General features: G+C 36.4%; 2 protein-coding genes across 3 annotated transcripts; both read right to left on the bottom strand.

Moving 5' to 3' along the window:
• Positions 1–2,524: 2,524 nt before the first annotated feature.
• LOC142519814 (uncharacterized) lies at positions 2,525–2,926 on the bottom strand. The gene has a single exon (XM_075622837.1). The coding sequence runs from the start codon at positions 2,924–2,926 to the stop codon at positions 2,525–2,527; it is 402 nt and encodes a 133-aa protein (XP_075478952.1).
• Positions 2,927–15,522: 12,596 nt separating this feature from the next.
• LOC142519427 (uncharacterized) lies at positions 15,523–19,143 on the bottom strand. 2 transcript variants are annotated; one of them, XM_075622443.1, is made up of 4 exons: positions 18,769–19,143; positions 17,913–18,098; positions 16,429–17,168; positions 15,523–15,815 (listed from the first exon to the last, which is right to left on the bottom strand). In XM_075622443.1, exons 3-4 carry the CDS (start codon positions 16,769–16,771, stop codon positions 15,709–15,711), a joined length of 450 nt encoding a protein of 149 aa, XP_075478558.1. In that variant the 5' UTR covers positions 16,772–17,168; positions 17,913–18,098; positions 18,769–19,143; the 3' UTR covers positions 15,523–15,708. The 2 variants fall into 2 exon arrangements, with proteins under 2 accessions (XP_075478558.1, XP_075478559.1); XM_075622444.1 differs by having other exon boundaries at positions 17,913–18,009.
• Between the last annotated feature and the right edge of the window lie 2,694 nt (positions 19,144–21,837).

Here is a 21,837-nt window from a genome sequence, read left to right as displayed (position 1 = left end):
GTCTTAAAAGAGATCTACTCTAAATTTATATGTCACAATTCAGGCATCGCAATGAATAAAAAATGGACATGTAGTTAATCCGAAGATGGGTCGTCCCAACTCGTCGTGTAGAAAATATATGTTCATACGGAAGAAGCACAAGTATTCCCATCGTGATTTTACTTCTTGAAGCATAAGTATTGTATAAATTCTAAATACACGAAATAAAAAATTAATGTTTTTTTTCTAATATGTGGAGCTTTTAAATCATGCTTAGTGTCTGTGTGTGCTTGTATAATTTTTTAATTAATTTAATTTATATTATATCAATAAGAGTAATATTATAATTATAAAAATTACTGAAAAGTCATTTTGCAATTTTTGAAGTTTGTGAGACCATTTGTCTCTATTCTTCACCTTCTTAATCTAGATTTAGATAATACACATTGTGCAGCTGCTTCTTTATCAACATCTAACTTCACCTGGTTGGCCAAATAATGATGGCAAAAATTTGTGTGAGACGATCTCACGAATCGTATTTTGTGAGACAGATCTTTTATGTGGATCATCCATGAAAAAATATTACTAGAAAGTATTATTTGTTATGCTAAGAGTATTATTTTTTATTGTAAATATCGGTAGGGTTGACCCGTCTCATAGATAAAAATTCGTGAGACCTTCTCACAAGAGACCTACTCAACAATGATTCTTTGATTTAGTCGATTAATTAATTATTACATTCAAATATTTTTAAAAACAAAATAGAACAATTAGAAAGGTAACTCGTTTCAAATAAAACTATTAAAAAATTCAATCATAATTCATTTTCAAAAACTTTAAAATTTTATTATGTTGTACACAAAATTTTACGATACGTACAAATCAAAATCATCATGTCAGTCCACGTTCAAGACGACAACATCATATTAAATTGCTAAACAAGCAAGTTTGTATATTCATGGAAATAAATAATAATCTTGGATATAATATTTTTCAGTTAAATTAAATAAAACCATAGCAGCGGGGGACAACATAATTGCGTGTCACGTTCTTCATAAATTTATGAAAGACATTATGATGACCAACACTATATGTCATATTTAATCAAAGGTTAACGAATAACACTCGTGTAATCAATTTATTTTCGACGGTATTCGAGTTGACGGAGACAAAAATTTGTAGGTTTTACTCATCGTATTTTGTGAGACGGATCTCTCATTTGAGTCATCCATTAAAAAATATTACTTTTTATGCTAAGAGTATTATTTTTTGTTGTAAATCTCGGTAGGATTGACCCGTCTTACAGATAAAGATTTGTGAGATCGTCTCATAAGAGACCTACTCTAAATATAATTTATCTAGTTAGCGTAGCTTGTATTTTATTGTGTTAGCTCGCTTTTTTTTTTTAAGTGTACGGATTATCTTGTCATAACAAAAATCATATAAAGAACTTCTTGAATTCTGAACAAATTAGCACGACACACATTAAATTTTGACCCAATAACTTGATCAATCATAACAATAATTAATGTAGAAAACGTGAATAAATAGTTTGGATAAAAGAGAAACTTGTCTAAGAGAAGTAACTGGTTACATTTTTTGGTTCAAATAAATGACTATGGAGAGTATATCGATCCACGATGTGTAGTGACCCTATCGGTCTATAATAATTCTGTTTAATACTTTTACTAAATTTTCTAATCTTGGTGTATAATTTTCAAGGGTTAGTTATAATTTTTGTTTATCTATTTCCAAGTTTTGAATCGATATCTAATTCCATAAACGTGAGCAAAATATCCAAGATTTGGTGATTGGGACTCCATGGAATCCGCTTCTTGTTTCATGGTAGCTTTTTCATTGTCCACCCACTGTGTTTGTCACTGTGTCCACCAATAAAGTGACATTCATTTATTAGATGTGATAGAAACATATCTAAATTATACATTCAATAGATGAGTGTCACCTCATAAGTGGGCACGATAGACAACATATATATAGTTGTAATATGTTGTACACTCGTCGTACGCTTACATTTATATCAAAATTGTACATCCAATAGACGAGTGTCATATCATCGATGTTCACATAAGTGTACACGATAGATGTACATCATGTCAAAATTCTCTCTATATTTAAGTATATTAGTGTGATTAGAATATTATCGTGTCAAATTCGATCATTGAGAAAATTGTGTATTTTGGTATCTCATGTTTTTCTTTTTTCAAATATAGCAATTCATATTGTCAAATTTTAATCTTAATCTGTTATATTTATTTTTTGAAAATTTCAATCCTTTTTTTTTCTGCATCAAGCAGTCATGATCTTTACAGGAAAAAAATAAAATTTTAAAGCATAATTCAAACTAACAAAAAAAATAAAAATTATAGAATTTGACTCAATTTTGATAACACAACACAAGAAAGAAAAAAAAAACAACATTCTATCCCATCAAAAAAACTTCATACTTTAATTAATTTTTACAAAGATACCTTCACTATTTTATGATATACAAGTCGAAGCCCAAATCTCGCCTGACCCTTACAACTCATATAAACCAACTATCACGAAAAACAGACTGATACTGCATAAGAACAAGCAACAGCACGATCACCGCCGCCACGCCCCACGGCGAGCTGCCGCCCTCCGACGTCTGGAAGTACGACGCCATCTGCCTCCTCTCCCACGGAGACCTCCCGTAGAACCAACATCCTGAATCCTCAAAACTCGATAGCCACTTGACAGCAAACACCAGCACCAGGGTCACTGCCATCAGCACCCATCCCATGTTTTCTTCTGTGGATTCCACCACAGACTCGAAGGAAACGTACCATTGGAGTCCGAGGAAGACGAAAATGAGGGCCAAGATCAGCAGAACTGGATATGGCGGAGGGTTCAGAGAGAAGACATCTAAGATTGAAGAGGCAGTGTTCCTTCTTTGGTAATACATGAGCGAAGAATTAGTGTGATCACAATTATCAGATGTGTTTGTGGACTAATTCTATGGTAGTTGAGATGGGTGGCCTAACTATTTATAGCACTCACCGGCCAACTTTTTTCAATATAAAAGGGAAGTAACATCCTACGTTTGATTCAGAGGATAAAATAATAAAATGATTAAGACCATCTCCAATCATGGCACCACATTGGTGCCACTATTGTGGTGCCATGATTTTTCACTCCAATCCAGCACCAAAAGTGGCGCTGGATTGGAGCAGCTCTACAAGCTGCTCCACATGTGGCGCAACAATTTTGCTGCGTCACAATTTTTTTTTATTTTTTTTAATTTTTTTTAGTTTTTAATTTGATTAATTTAATATAAGTGTTTAATATTTAATTAATTAATATTTTTTCGAAATTTTAATTATAAAATTTTTAATATTTTGATTAGAAATTAATTAAATGTAAAAATAAAAAATAAAAAAATGTGTTTATGTGAACAATATAGTAATTCGAATATTTAATATTGTATTTTTGTTGTATTATTAATTTAATATCAAATGAACGTGTTTTTTTCAATGATATTTTGATTTTATTAAAATATAGTTTGTATTAAATAATTGTACGTAAATCAAATAATTATTTTGTTAATATGAATAATTAATTCAAATTTTAATATATAAATTAAAATATTTAAATATATAAATTTTAATATATAAATTATAATATTTAATTATCATTATACTATCAAATTATAAATAATTAACATAAAACAGAAATATTAATATTGAAAAAAAAAATATCCTTGGAATATTCTATTATAGTGCAAAATGTAGTGCAATGTGGTTGAAGATATTTTAGTGTAACACCAATGTAGTGCAGAATGTAGTGCAGTGGATTGGAAATGTACTAAGAGAGAAATGATAAAAAGAATGATCGAAGTAGATAATGATAAAATAATATTATGTTTGGTATGATTTTTAAGAATGAGATAAATAATAATCTTTTGATGAATTGACAAAATTGTCCTTCCAGTTTTGTTGCGGTGGTCGGTGGCGGCGATGATTGGCCGGCCAGAAGCGGCGGCGGTCCGACTATCGGCCGGCGCTCGGCCGATAGGAGGAGGGGGTGGTCGGGCGGCGGCGGGCGACAGCAGCAGTGGTCGGCATCGGCGGTGGTCGGTGACGGTCGACGGCGGCGGCGGTCAGCCGGCGGTCGGTGTAGGGAAGTGGTGGTGAGTTTGAATTTAAGAGAAGGGTAAAATTGGAAAAATAGGATGAATTAAGAGTGATAAATAATCTTAAGGGGTGAAGAGTGATTATTTTATCACACCTAATATAACCTAATCATTCATAGGAGGGATAACTTTGGTTAAATAATCACCTCTACCAAACATGTGATTAGGTGAGTTAAAAAAAATAAACCCACCTAATCAACCCCTACCAAACGCATCGGTATAGTTATATAAGATAAATATAAAGATATAAAACTTATATTTATTAGTGAATAATTAGATAATATATAAAAATATAAATTTATGTATATATATATATTTTTTTAAAAAAGTAAAAGGGAAGATGCGAATTATTTAGTTGCTTTAAAGATTTTTTTTACATTTTTTTGGAAAAGTTTAGGTATTATTTATACGACTACACGCAATTAACTCTAATAGATTGAATAAACTATTATTTACGTATGTTTTTATAAATGTACAGAGAATTTCATCAACATGAGGAACTTATGATTCCCCCACAGCTCCATCCATCAGTTCATTAGAGTGTTGACATCTGTTATTTTGATTGCGTTTTACCAACTTCTTCCAATTTCTAAAATCATCTTTCGAGAAAAAGATTGCCTCATTCCCTCACCTAATCAAACGTGATGGAATCGATAGCTTTTTCTTTATGAAGGCCATATTACAGGATATCATTATATACTTATTTTAAGTGTTCAACACATATTTCATTTGAGTTGTAAAAATCATCAATCCCATTAGATTATTGGGTCTACTTCACTTCCAAGCTCCAGCAGTACTCAAGTGATCACTACTGCCATTTGTCAATAACAAAGTTTGATGTCATATTCATCATGCTTAAAGCCACCAATTTATCGCTTCTTTTGCTGATTTTTTTTTTAAAAAAAACCCATTGTTTAATTATAAAAAGCATTTCACTATCAATTTGTATAATCTACGTTGGTTCATGACTTCTTTGAATATATCTATGTCGAGTTTATTCTAAGTTGCAGGCCGAGCGTAAAAGTAAAACAGATATTGACACTATTATTACATTTTCTTGTGTTATACAACTCATGCTACGTTTGAGATAAAATTATGAAATGATTAAGAGATAAATCATAAAAAAAAATGATTGAAGAAGAAATATAATATATACTGATAAAATAATATTATGTTTGGTATGATTGTTAAGAATGAGATAATTAAGAATCATTTGATAAATTGACAAAATTGTCCATCCACTTCAGCGACGGCATGGTGGCCGGCAGTCAGCGGTTGTTGGTCGGCAGTCGGCGGCGGATGTAGTCGGCTGTCGGTCGGCGGCGGCCGGCAGTTGGTGGTTGTCGGCCAGCGGCGACGGCGATGGTCGGCCGGCGGTCGGTGGTGGTGAGTTTGAATATAGGAGAAGGGTAAAATTAGAAAAATAGGATGAATTAAGAGTTGGATAAATAATCCTAGGGGTGAGGCTAGGAGGTATTGACTAGGTTAAATAAAAATCCTACCATGAGATTAGGTGGGTTAAAAAACTATAAACCCACCAAATTCCTCTACCAAACTTAGCCTCACTATCATACAAAATTTCTACCTTCTACTCTTTGAGAGATGGGGAAAAAACCTAAGTTACGACAAATTTAAATTTCTATCTCGCACTTTGAAAAGGATAGCTTGATATTGACCTTAAATTAAGGTTCCACGAAGCTCTGGCTGGCATCGGCACCAATTCACAGCTCGTTTGAGTATAGTTGAGTAAATGAACAGGTCCATGTTAGCCAGAAAATCCGATAAGAACGTGAAATCAAACTTTCCCTTGAAATTGAAAATTAAGTTTGTAATCATGTTGTAGGGCTGCCAGAGTGCTTCTGCAAGGTCCCTCTGTAAAAACAAGCGGGTAACATTCAGGCACATACATCAGTAAATTCTTGCTTTTATTTTGTGTTGCCAAGCACCGAGCTCGTGTTTGAATATGGAATTTGATTCAACGGAAATGTTCACCTTCAAAAATGGTATGAAGAAGTTGAAGATCCTCCACTGAGCAGGAGTCCATCAAAGCATGGATGCCAGGTTTCAATGCTTCGTCAACTTCCCTGGAGAGATGGAAAATCAACTATGTTTATTGCAAGCGACCATATGTGGATGTGAGTGGCAGAAATGAAAGCATCGCAGTTAAGGTACAGCAAGCTAAAGAAGCACACTAGAAAAGTACCTTCTTATGCCTCTTTTAGCCGGTCCATGTCCACAATAAACCCATATGTAGCGGGACAAAAACTTAGATGCATGTTGCCCAAATTTTTCCTTCTCTTGTCGTACCTGCAGTATACAGCAGATGAGTAACTCAACCGCAATGAAATACATAAACAGCAGTCTGGAAATATGTCTAGACATACAACAGGAGATACAAGCTAATGTGCCCTTGACATTTTTCAGTCCAACCATACAAAATATAACTTAAACTCAGACCCTATAAATTGTCCCACCATATTCTAACAAGGTGTTTATTGTTTCAAGAAAGGCAATCTATTCTCTCGATTCTTGGAAAGGTTCCACATTTATAAGAAATCTGATTAAATAATGCGTGCAAATAAGAAAATTATCAGCCAAAAACCTTTCTATCCACCATGCAGTTGTTTTTGGCACTACGTAAATCGGTATCACTTCTCATCGCCAAAACAGACATGGTGATTATTAAGTGAAATAGCTGTGCAAATGACTGACTTAAACATTAGCTACAGATGGACCCACAAACAAAGATAATCAAACACACATTAGGGTCATTTAGAGAGACAAAGTCGGTGTCAACTCAACATGCATCACTCACAATGATTTGATGTAAATTCCAAGTAAAACAGCTACATCAACAGAATTTCATAGTAGGGAACCATTACACCTATGAACAGTGATAACAACTAGCAAAGAATGCTGCCAGGCTGCGAGATGTATTCATAAAACAAACCTCTTCATACACTCTCCGTGGGCTACTGGCACATTCTACTGCCTTGCTTACTTCCCACGCATTACTGGCTCTTTCAACAACTGGATCGGTATTAACTATCTCCAAGCTATGAAGAAGAACACTAATTGAATCATCAAGAAGAGCTATGAACCGCCGGGTCTCACTATCAATGAAGAGGAAAGGGATTGAGATTAATAAAGATGTGTTTTGGGGTGTGTGTGTTTCAGAAAGTACAGTGGATGAGAAGGGTTCAGAAAACAAGGAGAATACTTTTTGTGATGTTTAAGAGCAGTACACAACAGATGGCAACACGCAGAATATAGCTCTGCTGAAAACTTTTGGTCAGCATTACTGTTGATTCCAGATGCAGTTCTTGTGAGAACCGAATTCCCAGCAGCTAACAATTCCAGCAACAGTCAATAATTCAGAAGATGATATTTTCCAGCAGAAGCTATTATTTCAGAAGCTGGTATCTTTCCAACAGATTAGAATCCAGCAGCAGAAGAGCGAATTCCAGCAGACAGTTACTGATTCAGCTTAGACTTGTAACTGAAGCATTAACATGGAATAAAGGCTGTTAATGGCAGATTATGGTCATTAATAGGGAAGCTAACATTCAGATTTTGGCCTATAAATAACACCCTCAAGTCTCTGAAATGGGTTACACAAGCTTTGAGATTATCACTTAAATTTCGAGTTAAGAGAGAGTGCCTTTGTCAAGCAGTAAAATCCAGTAGCGAGAGCAGCCAAATTCCAGTAGACTTCAACCGAAACTTTATAGCAAATCACAGTAAGTGGGCTTATATATAAATATCTTGATATCAGTTTGATAATTCTGTTTTAAAGTACAGTTTCTGTATGTGTATTTCTGATATATGATTTTGAAGCACTGAAACTCCCTAGTGAACTAATGGTAGGAATATATATTCTGAACATTTCTGAATTCTGATTCTGATTCTGGCCTCACCCCTTAGAGGAGAGAACATATAGGGGACTGATATCAGTTTAGCCATGAAATTCACTAGCGTGCTCAGTGCTTACTAATTCTGATTTCTGTTCTGAAACCTGTGATTTCTGAATTCTAGTTTCTGTTCTGAAAAGATGAGTTTCTGTATATTATTGTATTACTGTTTCTGTTGAAAATAATTTCGAAAACTGGGAGTTATTCCCGCCCCTGCTTACCGAGTGACAATCATATCACTCACCCACCAAACTCATCTCAGATAAGAACGAGAAAGAAAAGTTAGAAGAAGAAGAGCATATTCAATTTTGGGGCTGGTGATGAAGATTGTTGTTCTCAGTTCTGATTTATATTTTAAATTTCGCTGCATCTGTTTAGATATTGTAATTCTGGTTTTACATTTCCGCTGTAAAACATTACTAATTGAGTTGTATCAGACATTGAATATTCAGTATTATGATTAAAAGACTGGTTTCTGAATTTTGTAGTTCTGAGGCTTGTTGTTTTCGAATGTAAATTTGAGAGCAACGCCGGTGTCAACCAACCCCCGTCCCGGGGCGTGACATTGAAGTGGTATCAGAGCGAAACCGGGTTTCATAATCTGGGGAGGATGAACTAGAAGTAATAAGTTCTAATAGACTTCTGAAAATACGTTCTGAAAATTTCGGGAATAGACTACTGAAAATAAGCTATTGTAATAGACTACTGAAATGATAGACTGAATACGTACAGTTAGGAAAATCAGTAGGGAAACAAAGCAGTAGACCAGTAGATCTAAAACCAGAACCAGTAGATGGAAACCTGTAGTATCAAACCAGTAGCCGAAAACCAGAACCAGCAGAAGGAAACCAGTAGATCTGAATGCAGAAGATTGGGTCAGTAGACTCGGAATACAGCAGACTGGTTCTAATAGTGCTGGAAAGACAGTGGATTCCAGCAAGCGAATGCAGTAGACCTTGCAAATGACATGAAAGTTGAGGTGTTTTTCGCGCAAACTTCAAACGGCCATAACTTTTGATCCAGGAGGAATTTTTACTATTAAAAGTAGGCGTTGGAAAGCTCTCGACGAGGAAAACCTAACCTAGAACGATTCAATCATCAGAACACCGCCGACGAACCCCAAAATCCATCGTTTAGATAGTGATATCGTCATTTCCGTGAAATTTTCCAAATTTTCGAAACTTTGAGAAATTTTCATTTCCAAATGGCTTAGTATTTTTGCACCAAACTTGGCACCATTCATGTTCTTGATGTCAAGAATTTTTAGTAAATTTTTCACGTAATTCTGAGACCGAAAATTTTTGAGCTAGTTCTTCTGTTAATTGTAAGGATCAGAATCAGCAACTTGTGCATCAGCATAATCAGTATTGTGGGCCGACGGATGCTCAGATTCATGAGTTGCAAGACACTGTTGAAGTTCTTAGCGACCAGAATGCAGTTCTGCATGGTCATATTGAACATCTAGAAGCAGTAATAGCCAACCATGAAGATGAACCCGAGGAGGATCCCGAAGAAGAAGAAGAAGTTGAAAAGGATCATATGGATTTAGATTTGGGAGAAGTGATAGATTAGAACATCAGTAGTAGTTCTTTGTAATAACACTTGTCCCATTTGCATTTCTGTTTTCATTTCGAAGTTCAGTTGTAATTGCACTTTCTTGGGAAATCAATAAAAGTTATTTTTAGCCATTGGTTTCATATCCAAATTTTGAGCAATTACTCAATCATTGTGTTTCTTTTCTTGAGTCCATATTTTGCCATCAACCTTAGAACTTTCGTATTTGTAGGAAATGGACGGAAGACCAGTGAGAAACAACCGCAACCCTCGTTACAACAATCGTAACAACAACCGTAATGACGAAGAGGCACAACAACCCCAACAGCAACCACCAGCAATTGGCCTCAATCAAGTGGATTTGATGGCTATAGCCACGATTGTGGCAACCACGCTACAAGGGTTGGTCAACCCTAATGCTAACCAGCCACCGCCACCACCTCCAGCTCAGAATGGGACGAAACAGCAATATGAGGCTCTCCGAAGAACAAGAGTTCCAAACTTCGATGGAAGCTCCGATCCTGAGGTCGGACAAAATTGGATGAAAGAGGTGGAGAATCATATTCGGCTGCTTGAGGTTCCACAAGGGATCAAAGTAGATGTGATTACACCTTTTCTTGTGGACAAAGCAGCCAAATGGTGGGAAGGAGTCTCACCAGCTATGGTAAGGGCGGGACTTATCACTTGGCAAAGGTTCCGAGAGGCATTTTTGAAGCATTACTTCCCGACAGCAGTCCGAGTTCAGAAGCTGTCAGAATTTGAAATCTTGGTTCAAGAACCAAACATGACAGTGGTAGAGTATTCATCTAAGTTCCATTCATTGGGAACTTACTCCCCAACCATCATGGGAGACGAGGCCTTGAAGATGCATCGCTTCAAGAAGGGATTGAACAGCCGTATTCAATCTGCCCTTGCCGTTATTGAGCCCAATAGTTTTGATGAATTGATGGGAGCCGCCATCAGGGCTGAGAATGACATCAAAAGGCGTGAAGGCGAGAACAAACTCAAACGTCCTCAGCCAAGCCAGTACCAATCGGGCCAGCAATTCAAGAGGCATAGGTTTTCAAGCAACCAATTTACCAATGCTCCATCCAAAGGAACTACTTCTTCTCAATCAAACAAAGAAGGAGTCAAGTGCCAAACTTGCGGATTCACACACACTGGTGAATGACGTAGGAATTCTGGAGCTTGTTTCCGTTGTGGAAAGATGGACCATCGCATTGCTCAATGTCCTCTTCCAGATCCAAGGAACGGACCAGCAGGAGGAACAACTCCAAACAAGTCCAAGGAGAACAAGCCAAATGCTCGAGTTTATACTATCACTCAAGAGGAGGCCAACAACTCAAATGATGTCGTTGCTGGTACCATTCTAATCGATAATATACATGCTTATGTGTTATTTGATTGTGGTGCTACGCATTCATTCATGTCTAAAAGATTTGCCAAGAAGTTAGGAGCTAAGCCTGATAACTTAGAAGAACCATATAGAGTAGCAACTCCTGCTACTCGAATTTTAGAAACTCGCACTCTATATCGGAATATTGGTGTTCTCATAGAAGATCAGAATTTCAAGGCAAACCTGATTCAACTAAACATGGTGGAATTCGATGTAATTCTTGGAATGGATTGGTTAGCCAAGAATCATGCTTTAGTAGACTGTCATGGAAAGACGGTAACAATCCAAGCTGCACACCAAGAGAAACTTTTATTTCATGTCAAGACCAAAGAACGAAAGACTCTTCTTTCTGCTTCTCAACTTGGAAAGCCATGAAAAGTGGAGAAGAAGTTTACCTAGTTATGTTAAGCGAGGTAAAGAGAGAAATCACACTTACACTAGAAGAGATTCCGGTAGTACAAGAATTCCCGGATGTCTTTCCTGAAGAACTCCCTGGCGAACTTCCCGACCGCGAGGTGGAATTTGAGATTAATTTAGTGCCCACTGCACCAATCTCAAAAGCACCATACCGAATGGCTCCGGCAAAGTTGAAAGAACTCAAAGAGCAACTTCAAGAATTGTTGGACAAGAAGCAAATCCGACCAAGCGCATCTCCGTGGGGAGCTCCTGTCCTATTTGTAAAGAAGAAGGACGGAAGCATGATGATGTGTATTGATTACAGAGAGCTGAATAAGATTACAATAAAAAACAAGTATCCACTTCCAATGATAGATGACTTGTTTGACCAACTCAAAGGAGCTTCAGTCTTTTCCAAGCTCGACTTAAGGTCAGGCTACCACCAATTGAAGGTCAAATCAGATGATATTCCGAAGACAGCCTTCAGAACAAGGTACGGACACTATGAGTTCACAGTGATGCCGTTCGGATTAACAAACGCTCCGGCGGTATTCATGGATCTCATGAACAGAGTGTTTAAACCATTTCTTGACAAGTTTGTTGTGGTATTCATCGACGACATTCTAGTATATTCGTCAAGTGAAGAAGACCATAAAGAACATCTTCATCTCACCCTCCAGAAGCTGAGAGAAAAGGAACTATACACCAAGTTCAAGAAATGCGAATTTTGGCTAGAAAGCGTCACATTCTTGGGACACATAATATCAGCACCAGGAGTATCTGTGGACCCTAAGAAAGTAGAGGCAATCTCAGATTGGCCTAGACCAAAGAATGTGACAGAAATTCGAAGCTTCTTGGGATTAGCAGGCTATTATCGAAAATTTGTTGAAGGATTCTCTTCAATAGCCATACCCCTCACCAAGCTCACACAGAAGAACTCTAAGTTTCAATGGAGTGAAAAATGTGAGCAAAGCTTCGAGACTTTGAAGAAGAAGCTTACATCCACGCCAGTGTTGGTATTGCCAACTGAAGGCAAAGATTTCACCATCTACAGTGATGCATCTAATGAAGGTTTAGGATGTGTACTCATGCAAGAGGGAAGGGTGATTGCATACGCATCAAGCCAGTTGAAGCCGTATGAACAAAATTACCCAACACATGACCTTGAATTAGCTGCAGTGGTATTCGCACTAAAGATTTGGAGACATTATCTTTATGGAGCCAAGTGTGAGATTTTCACCGATCACCAAAGTCTCAAATATTTGTTCACACAAAAAGAACTAAATATGAGACAAAGACGATGGATCGAACTCATGAAGGATTACGACTTGACAATAAGCTACCATCCAGGCAAAGCCAACAAAGTAGCAGATGCTTTAAGTCGAAAAAATATGAGTAAGGTGATCCTGACATCACTTTCAGCACAACCATGTCTTCGAGAGACCATCAAGATAAGTTAAGATAGAGATTCAGCTTTGGTGAAACTAAAAGAGCAAGTTAAAGAAGGAAAATCACCAGATTTCGAGACGGATAACAAAGGAATCTTGTGGATGAAAGGACGATTGTGCGTACCAGACACCGATAACCTTCGACAAGAAGTAATGTCTGAGGCACATAAGTCGAAATTTTCAGTCCATCCTGGCAGTACCAAGATGTACAGAGATTTGAAGAAAAATTTTTGGTGGAGTGGAATGAAGAAAGACGTGGCAATATTTGTTTCCAAGTGTCACATGTGCCAGCAAGTCAAGGCAGAGCACCAAAAACCTGGAGGACTTCTGCAACCTCTAGAAATTCCAGAATGGAAATGAGAACACATTTCTATGGATTTCGTTGTGGGTTTACCAAAGACGAGACAAGGTCATGACGGAATATGGGTAATCGTAGATAGACTCACAAAATCTGCGCATTTCTTACCTGTCTGCATGAACTATAATTTGGACAAGCTAGCCATATTGTACATGAAGGAGATCGTACGATTGCATGGAGTTCCAGCCAGCATACTATCCGACAGAGATCCTAGATTTATGTCTCGTTTTTGGAAGAGCCTTCAACAAGCTATGGGGACTAAAGTTACGCTTAGTACGGCCTACCATCCGCAGACTGATGGCCAAACTGAGAGGACAATACAAACTCTAGAAGATATGCTGAGAGCATGTGCCTTGGACTTCAGTGGTAATTGGAGCGAACATCTGCCCTTAATCGAGTTCGCATACAATAATAGTTACCACAGCAGCATTGGAATGACACCATACGAAGCTTTGTATGGACGAAAATGTCGATCACCACTATATTGGGATGAAGTCGGGGAAAAAGCCATCGTGGGACCCGAACTGATCCAAGAAACAATGGATAAAGTTGCTTTGATCAAAGAAAGATTAAAAGTTGCACAAGATCGACAGAAAAGTTGGGCTGACTTGAAAAGAAGACCCGTGGAATTCGAAATTGGAGAGAAGACATATGTGAAAGTGTCACCCATGAAGGGTGTAATCCGATTCAATAAGGCTGGGAAACTTAATCCCAGATACGTCGGACCATTTGAAATTCTTGAGAAAGTGGGAACACTTGTTTATAAATTAGCACTCCCACCCGACATGTCAAGAATTCATAATGTATTCCACGTCTCGCAGCTGAGGAGATATATTTCTGATCCGAGTCACATTCTGGAAGCTGGACCATTTCTGGTTGAGAGCAACCTGAATGAAGAGCTGAAGTATGAAGAAATTCCGATTCGAATTGTGGATTTCAAAAACCAAGTACTGAGAAGACGAACTATTCCATATGTCAAAGTACAATGGTCCAACCACACCGAAAGAGAAGCTACTTGGGAGTTGGAAGAAAAGATGCGAGATCAATACCCTTATCTCTTTGAAGATCATGTATAGCCAAGTTTCGAGGACGAAACTTCTCATAAGGAGGGAGGGATGTGAGAACCGAATTCCCAGCAGCTAACAATTCCAGCAACAGTCAATAATTCAGAAGATGATATTTTCCAGCAGACGGATTTCCAGCAAAAGCTATTATTTCAGAAGCTGGTATCTTTCCATCAGATTAGAATCCAGCAGACAGAATCCAGCAGCAGAAGAGCGAATTCCAGCAGACAGTTACTGATTCAGCTTAGACTTGTAACTGAAGCATTAACATGGAATAAAGGCTGTTAATGGCAGATTATGGTCATTAATAGGGAGGCTAACATTCAGATTTTGGCCTATAAATAACACCCTCAAGTCTCTGAAATGGGTTACACAAACTTTGAGATTATCACTTAAATTTCGAGTTAAGAGAGAGTGCCTTTGTCAAGCAGTAAAATCCAGTAGCGAGAGCAGCCAAATTCCAGTAGACTTCAACCGAAACTTTATAGCAAATCACAGTAAGTGGGCTTATATATAAATATCTTGATATCAGTTTGATAATTCTGTTTTAAAGTACAGTTTCTGTATGCGTATTTCTGATATATGATTTTGAAGCACTGAAACTCCCTAGTGAACTAATGGTAGGAATATATATTCTGAACATTTCTGAATTCTGATTCTGATTCTGATTCTGGCCTCACCCCTTAGAGGAGAGAACATATAGGGGACTGATATCAGTTTAGCCATGAAATTCACTAACGTGCTCAGTGCTTACTAATTCTGATTTCTGTTCTGAAACCTGTGATTTCTGAATTCTAGTTTCTGTTCTGAAAAGATGAGTTTCTGTATATTATTGTATTACTATTTCTGTTGAAAATGATTTCGAAAACTGAGAGTTATTCCTGCCCCTGCTTACTGAGTGACAATCATATCACTCACCCACCAAACCCATCTCAGATAAGAACGAGAAAGAAAAGTTAGAAGAAGAAGAGCATATTCAATTTTGGGGCTGGTGATGAAGATTGTTGTTCTCAGTTCTGATTTATATTTTAAATTCCGCTGCATCTGTTTAGATATTGTAATTCTGGTTTTACATTTCCGCTGTAAAACATTATTAATTGAGTTGTATCAGACATTGAATATTCAGTATTATGATTAAAAGACTGGTTTCTGAATTTTGTAGTTCTGAGGCTTGTTGTTTTCGAATGTAAATTTGAGAGCAACGCCGGTGTCAACCAACCCCCGTCCTGGGGCGTGATAGTTCTAACCGGAGCTTCAGAGATCTGAAGACTGAGAAAATATTGAAAGAGTGGCGCGGGCAAATGCAGGGACTGTGCAATACGGTAAGCCTCTATTTAGAAGGAGGGTTTTCCATAAATTTTTGTCAGTACTTCAACACACATGAGAACAAGCGATCCAGGATCAGGACCTGCACAAGCCTTCATGGAATCAATATTTCCAAGAAAGATACTTGCAGCCTGCAAATGCAAGATGACATTGAAAAGACATGCAACTAGTCTGGACGTGTCTTTTGATCATATTCAAACGTGTATGCCCTGCAAACCACAAAGAAACAGAAAACGCAACATCAATAAAATGATACACCAAGTAGACAACACAAATGGCTGGTTTAGCAAACTTGTTCATCGAGCCTCACATCCTAAATAAATAGAGAAGCCAGCAGAGAGGATAAGAATGACCGTTGATACAGAAAATAAGATAGCATGACCAGAAGTGCCGCATCAGAACAAAGAGTTAGCGGAAAAGCTATTAAGGGTAAACTCGGCAGGCAGCATAATTTTTTGTTCTCAAACTTTATCCAAGTTATCGTCACCACCCACCCCATCCACCTTGAAGCCTTTCACCTACCAATCTCATCAACCTTAAAAGATGGATAGTAAGGTCATTTCTTAGGGAGTAGTAAATAGAAGTAGAAAAGTAAACTGATTCCAGGAATACACCATATAAGGAAATCAAGGCCAAATGATCATTTTCAATAAACCGTCCATCCCTTAAATGATGGTGAAAAGTGATGTTTATAACAAACCTCAAAACAATGGATCCTCTTATTGCATATAAATAATATGCAATAGCAATGACAGCTCAAATAATTAAAGCATTGCACCATAAGCAAGATGCAATAACAAACGTACTGAATTTCAGAATTACCTGTTGCAAATTCAAGAATCAAATACAAGCAATCAACTCCTGCTGCCACATCAGTGGAAACCTCTTCTCCATCTGAATTTCCACAAAGTATTTCATAATTTGTCATCGAGCCTTCCTGCACCCCAACTAAAGCTCTCTCTACTGCCTGAATGGCTGATAGTAAGTGGAACTCAGATGATTTCCTGATATATGATGTAAATGATATCCTCGGTGTTGCCTTAAGCTCAACCAGTTTACTTGTTTCCTCAGAAAGACGAGATTCCACAATACTAGCCAGCATTTTAACATGCAATCCTCTCTCCTGAGAAGTTAATGTTGCTTCTTTTCCTGTAAAGAGATGCATTTTCCAATTGACATGATGTGTAAGCCAACCAGCTTGACGTACAAATCTCTGGACGATGAAGGATCAAATTGCGAAAAGTAACTGCGCAACTCTTCAAGAAACTTAACACCACCAAGTAACCAGACAAAGGCGAATTGAGAATTCCAAGAGTACATGTATGATCCATCAGTGAACAAATAGCAGATTGCACTTCAAAGGAAATATCTTCTGGAAATGCACTTCGAAATCCAATAACCACAAACAATGACTTTCGAAGCCAGGATAGAGGAAAAGAGTATTCCGGAAGTTTGGAGAGGAGTTCAGGTTGTCCATCAATGTTTTCTTTGCAAGAAGCTGCTGTTAAAATTTTGAGAACCCTTCGACATGATACAAACAATTGGAAGATCTCAAGAGCACTCTGCATATTCAATGCATCGTTCCATCGTAACAAACTGCCAACCAGGAGCCTGTATTGCACGGTACTCCATCAATATGGGATGAAAAGATGAGAATAATTGGCAGAATAGGTCAAATAAAGGCATTATATAGGTTCAAATTCAGTGTCAAGGGTAATTTCCAAGTGTACAAATGAATGGAGCATTTCCTAAAAGTTGAGTGGCTCTTTCCTTCATCCTGTCAAATATTCATTAGTAACAGTCACGTGTATTTTATATCTGCCCTTGTGCGCAGCCACAGACACTCTCCATTCACCCATCAACAAAAGTAAAGGCACCAATTCTAAATAGGTGCAAACTAAGATACAACCTTTTGTTCATATAAAAACAGAAGAAGCTACCTGAAAACAATCCCACCCATGTCAGAAAAATGACAAGTTTTGAATTGTGTTGTGTGCAGATCACGTTGTAAAACTGAAGCATAGAGGGACTAAATAAAAGTCAAAACCTACACACTTTTATGAAGTATCGAGTCTTTATTTTTACTCTAGGCACGTAACAATCAAGAACAGTGAATCTCCCCTCGTTTTCAGGTTGACTATTTCTAGAAGTAGCAGATAACTCCACACAAGAAAACCATACATGCACCATATCTTTTGATTCCAAAAACAGAGAAACCATCTCAAACGACGGACACAGTATCAATTACAAGGGATTGCAAATGTAAATCAGTTAGAATATGTATGAAACAGAAGTATTAAACTTACATGTGTTCTCTTCAAGCCTTGTTTTCATTTCAGAAGAAATCAGTGCTAAATGCACCCAGTTATTCAGGTAAACTAATGCCCTTGAAGTGTGCATCACCTACAAACACTGACTAGTATCATGCATCTCTTCATTACTGCTTGTTTTTGCATAATCAAATGCTAAACCCACCTTTCTGCATCGTATTTCTGTTTTTCATCAAAAACTTATCATATATCCAGCAAACAGCTAATTCCTAAAATAAAAATATGAGCCCTTTAATAGGAATCCTTTTGAGGCAGAAATAAAATATCATTATCTTTAAAAAATTATGATTAAAAAGGTAGATTGTGCAAAAGCAGAAAACATAAATACAGCAATATTTTTTTTCATTTTCCACAGAATTTCTCATCCTCCAAAATAAAAACAAATACTATCATTTATTTTTATTCTCTTTCTTCAAAACAAATTTTCCCTCTTATTCAAAAAAAAAAAAAAGAAAAAAACACAACACCTACATTTTGTTTTCCAAAACATTGTCCAAAAAAAATCCATAAATTCTTACCCTAAAACTCCCAAAATAACACCAAAAGTTGCAATTATTTCTCCCATAAAATTTTCATCAGGACGAATGAAATAAAGTTACATAAAGAAGTTAAAAGTTTAAGCCTATCATAGAGGAAAATATCCACACTAAGAAACTAGTTCTGTAACAATAAAATCCTTGCCCAAATAATAAATTGAAACTATATTTCATCACTTCAGGAGTTCTAATTTTACAATTACACAAGCATTGAGAAGCAACACAATATTCAACTTTCAACAATACTTGGAAAGAGCAACAAAAATTCGGTAATGATTAAACGCAAAAAAGGGTACCTTAGAAGGTCGATATTTTTGTACTGGAGCGACAAAACTAGCTGCAAATTCCTCCATGGAGAACCTTCTTTGAGGTCGATGCTTCCTTCGTCATTCTCGTTCCCTCGACAGGAAAAACGAAGTTTTGAAGGTTCTCCACGGAGGTCGCGCTCTTCTTGTTCTGCTTCGACATTGTCAGCATTCATCTTCTTCCTTTTCTCGCTTCTCTTCTTCTCTTTATAGTGTGGTTGGGGTTCGGAAGTCATGTCTTCTGCCTCCATATCGTTGGTTGTTGATTATGATTACACAGGTTGTGGTTCTAATTCTGAAGAAAAATTCTCTCTTTTTTTCTTCACAAACGGATTCATGAGAATCCAATAAACTTGATCTTATTGGATTATTTTCATTTTAACTCGATCAAACAATCTAAGTGAATTAGATAACAAATTTAGTTAGTTAGTTCAGCAAATGTGTTAAAGGCTTTAATAACAGAGCAGATCTACGTGATGTTACAAATTTTTATCTGTCCGATATTCACAATAAAAATTAATATTTTTAACATAAAAAATAATATTTTTTTATGAATGACCAAAATAAGATATTCGTATCACCAAAATACGAATTGTGAAACTACCTCACATAAATTTTTTCCTTTAAAAATATTGCTTATTTCATTTGAAGTTATTGTTGTTTATTTTAATTAATTGGACCATGCTTTTAAAAAATAATAAACATAATAAAATAAACTATTCGCAGTAACTGTAGAAGATAATAATTAATAGGCATAAATTTAAAACCAATAAAGTGTTTCCTTCGGAATTTATGCTCATGTTCTCATATTATATATCAAATTGAAAACAACTTATATTGCAGTAGTTTTAATTGTGCCAAAATTAATCTATTTTATTCTAAATATTTAGTTGTTAGCGTCATATGTTTAGTAGATAAAAAAACATAATAAGTAATTTTCTTAAACATTACTTGTTGATAAGATATATAAGTTTGGGTCAAAACGATGATGGTTTTCCTCGAAATTTATGCTCATATTATCGCTTTATGTACCAAGTTGGAAAAAAATTATATTGCAACTGTTTATATTTAATTATTTATGCCAAAATCAACTTATTTTATACCAAAAAAATTAGTTGCTAGTATCTTGTATGTAGTAGTTAAAAAATATAATAAGAAATAGTTTTCATAAACCTTCTCATTAATGAGACATATAAGTTTGGGTTACGACTATGGTGTTCATATTCTCACGTTATGTACCAAATTTAAAACAAATTATACTTCAATTGTTTTAATTTTTGCGAAATTAACCTATTTTATACCAAAATTTTAGTTGATAGTTGTAACGCCCAGAAAAAAATTTAAAGGTCCACGCGAACCACATGCATGCAATTATTAAATTTTTTGTGTATTTTAATTAAATGTTTTAGTTGCATTAATTATGTTGTGCATATTTGCATGTTTAAATTATATTTTCTACATTGTTGCATTAAACTGTATTTTTAAGGATTATTCAAGTTGCGATCGAGGAACGGAGACCGATGGCTGAAAAATAAAAAAAAATATTTTTATTGGTTAATTGTTTTTAATTATTTAAATTATGGGTGATGCTTTTTATTATTTTTGAAAATAAGGGTTTCTGAGGTGATTTTATACGCCGAGACGTAAATTTTATCGGTGTTGGTTTTTCAATAAAAATGCTAGCTTTTTGGCAACCTGGCTAATAAATTCACAAATTTATTTAAACAAAAACTTTGATAATATTTTGTTAAATCATAATTAAGATTAATGGGCCTAATTATGAGCTTATTAGGACTAAAGCCTTGTTAGTGAAATAATTAACTATATAATATTGCTAAACCCTACCCTAAACTCTTATTCTCCACGCCACTTGCCCTCCACCCATACAAAAATTTGCAGCAGCATACACAAGCACACACGACACTTTCAAGGAGTAAAACAATCAAGGTGTTGAAGGAAAGCCATCCTAGGGTCTCCTATGTTAGAGTTCCTCGCATCGTCAATGAATAATCGTGCGTTTAAAACGCAAAGACACGCCTTAATCTTTTTTTTCTCATCTTTCACATCATATTATGTGTTTGATACATGATTGCATGAAAAACATGATACAACTTTTATATTTTCGTTTTTATGGCTATACATGCACAAAACAAGAGTTTTTCTTTTTCAAAACTCCTCCTATTGATGCACAAAGGGCTGCCATGGTAGGGAAACTTGAAAGGATGTTTTTCCACATGTTTGAGGGTCCATAGATGAAGGTTTAAGGGCTGGAAATTAGGGTGAAGTATGATGAACGAAAATTGGAGATGCATGGTCTTAGGGTTTCGATTTTTCTCACTAGGGGAACACGGCTCTTGTCTACTGTTGGGGGGGGGGGGGTGGTATTCAAGGGACCTAAGAGAGGCTAGCCATGATCCTAGGTTGACCACAAGAGGGCGGGAACGAATGTTGTGCACGAGTTGCTCCATGGGAGCCGCACATGGCTTGTTCGGGTATGGGTGAAGGGACGGCTGCTGTCGGGGTGTTAGCGTCTGTCCAGGAGATTACCTAGGGTTCGCTGAGGGTCCTAAGAGGGTGGCCAAGGGTCTGGTCGTGCGGCTAAGGGGCTGGGGTCGAAGCTAGGCTAGGTTTGAATCACACTAGAACTAGGACTCTTTGTGCAGAAATTTCAGTAGGTGATGGGGGTGTGGTCGAGGGTTCTAATTAGCTTATTTTGGGTTGAAAAAGGTTTATTTATGTGTGAGGAAGCTTTGGTCCAAGTTTGGTAAAGTTTGGTTAAGTTTCGAGTCTATACGAGTCAAAATCGGGATGTATATCTAAGTTTAAAAACAAATCGGGAAACGCCTAGTTTAAGCCTTATAAAATTATGAAAAATTAGGGTTAAACTTAAATAATTATTATAAGTCTAAGTTTTTAATTTGAGAATTTTATATTAAGGTTTGGTTTAATTCGGGATTAAAACGCATTAGTACGTCTTATTTGAAGATTAATTTAAAAGTCCTCGATTTATGCTAAAGTAAAATATGGGAAAATTCATATAGGCTTAAATAATTATTTGAG

This window comes from Primulina tabacum, chromosome 11 (genome assembly GCF_025594145.1).
Source record: "Primulina tabacum isolate GXHZ01 chromosome 11, ASM2559414v2, whole genome shotgun sequence".
NCBI lineage: Eukaryota > Viridiplantae > Streptophyta > Magnoliopsida > Lamiales > Gesneriaceae > Primulina > Primulina tabacum.
Note: the sequence above shows the minus strand (reverse complement) of the source record. Positions and strands in the feature narration are given on the sequence as shown.

Excerpts from the sequence above, each read along its gene's own strand:
- LOC142519814 (XM_075622837.1), bottom strand. The coding sequence starts at position 2,926 with ATGTATTACCAAAGAAGGAACACTGCCTCTTCAATCTTAGATGTCTTC.
- LOC142519427 (XM_075622443.1), bottom strand. The coding sequence starts at position 16,771 with ATGCATCTCTTTACAGGAAAAGAAGCAACATTAACTTCTCAGGAGAGA. Across the intron at positions 15,816-16,428 it reads GATTCTTGAATTTGCAACAG|GGCATACACGTTTGAATATG; the intron begins GTAATTCTGAAA and ends TGTGGTTTGCAG.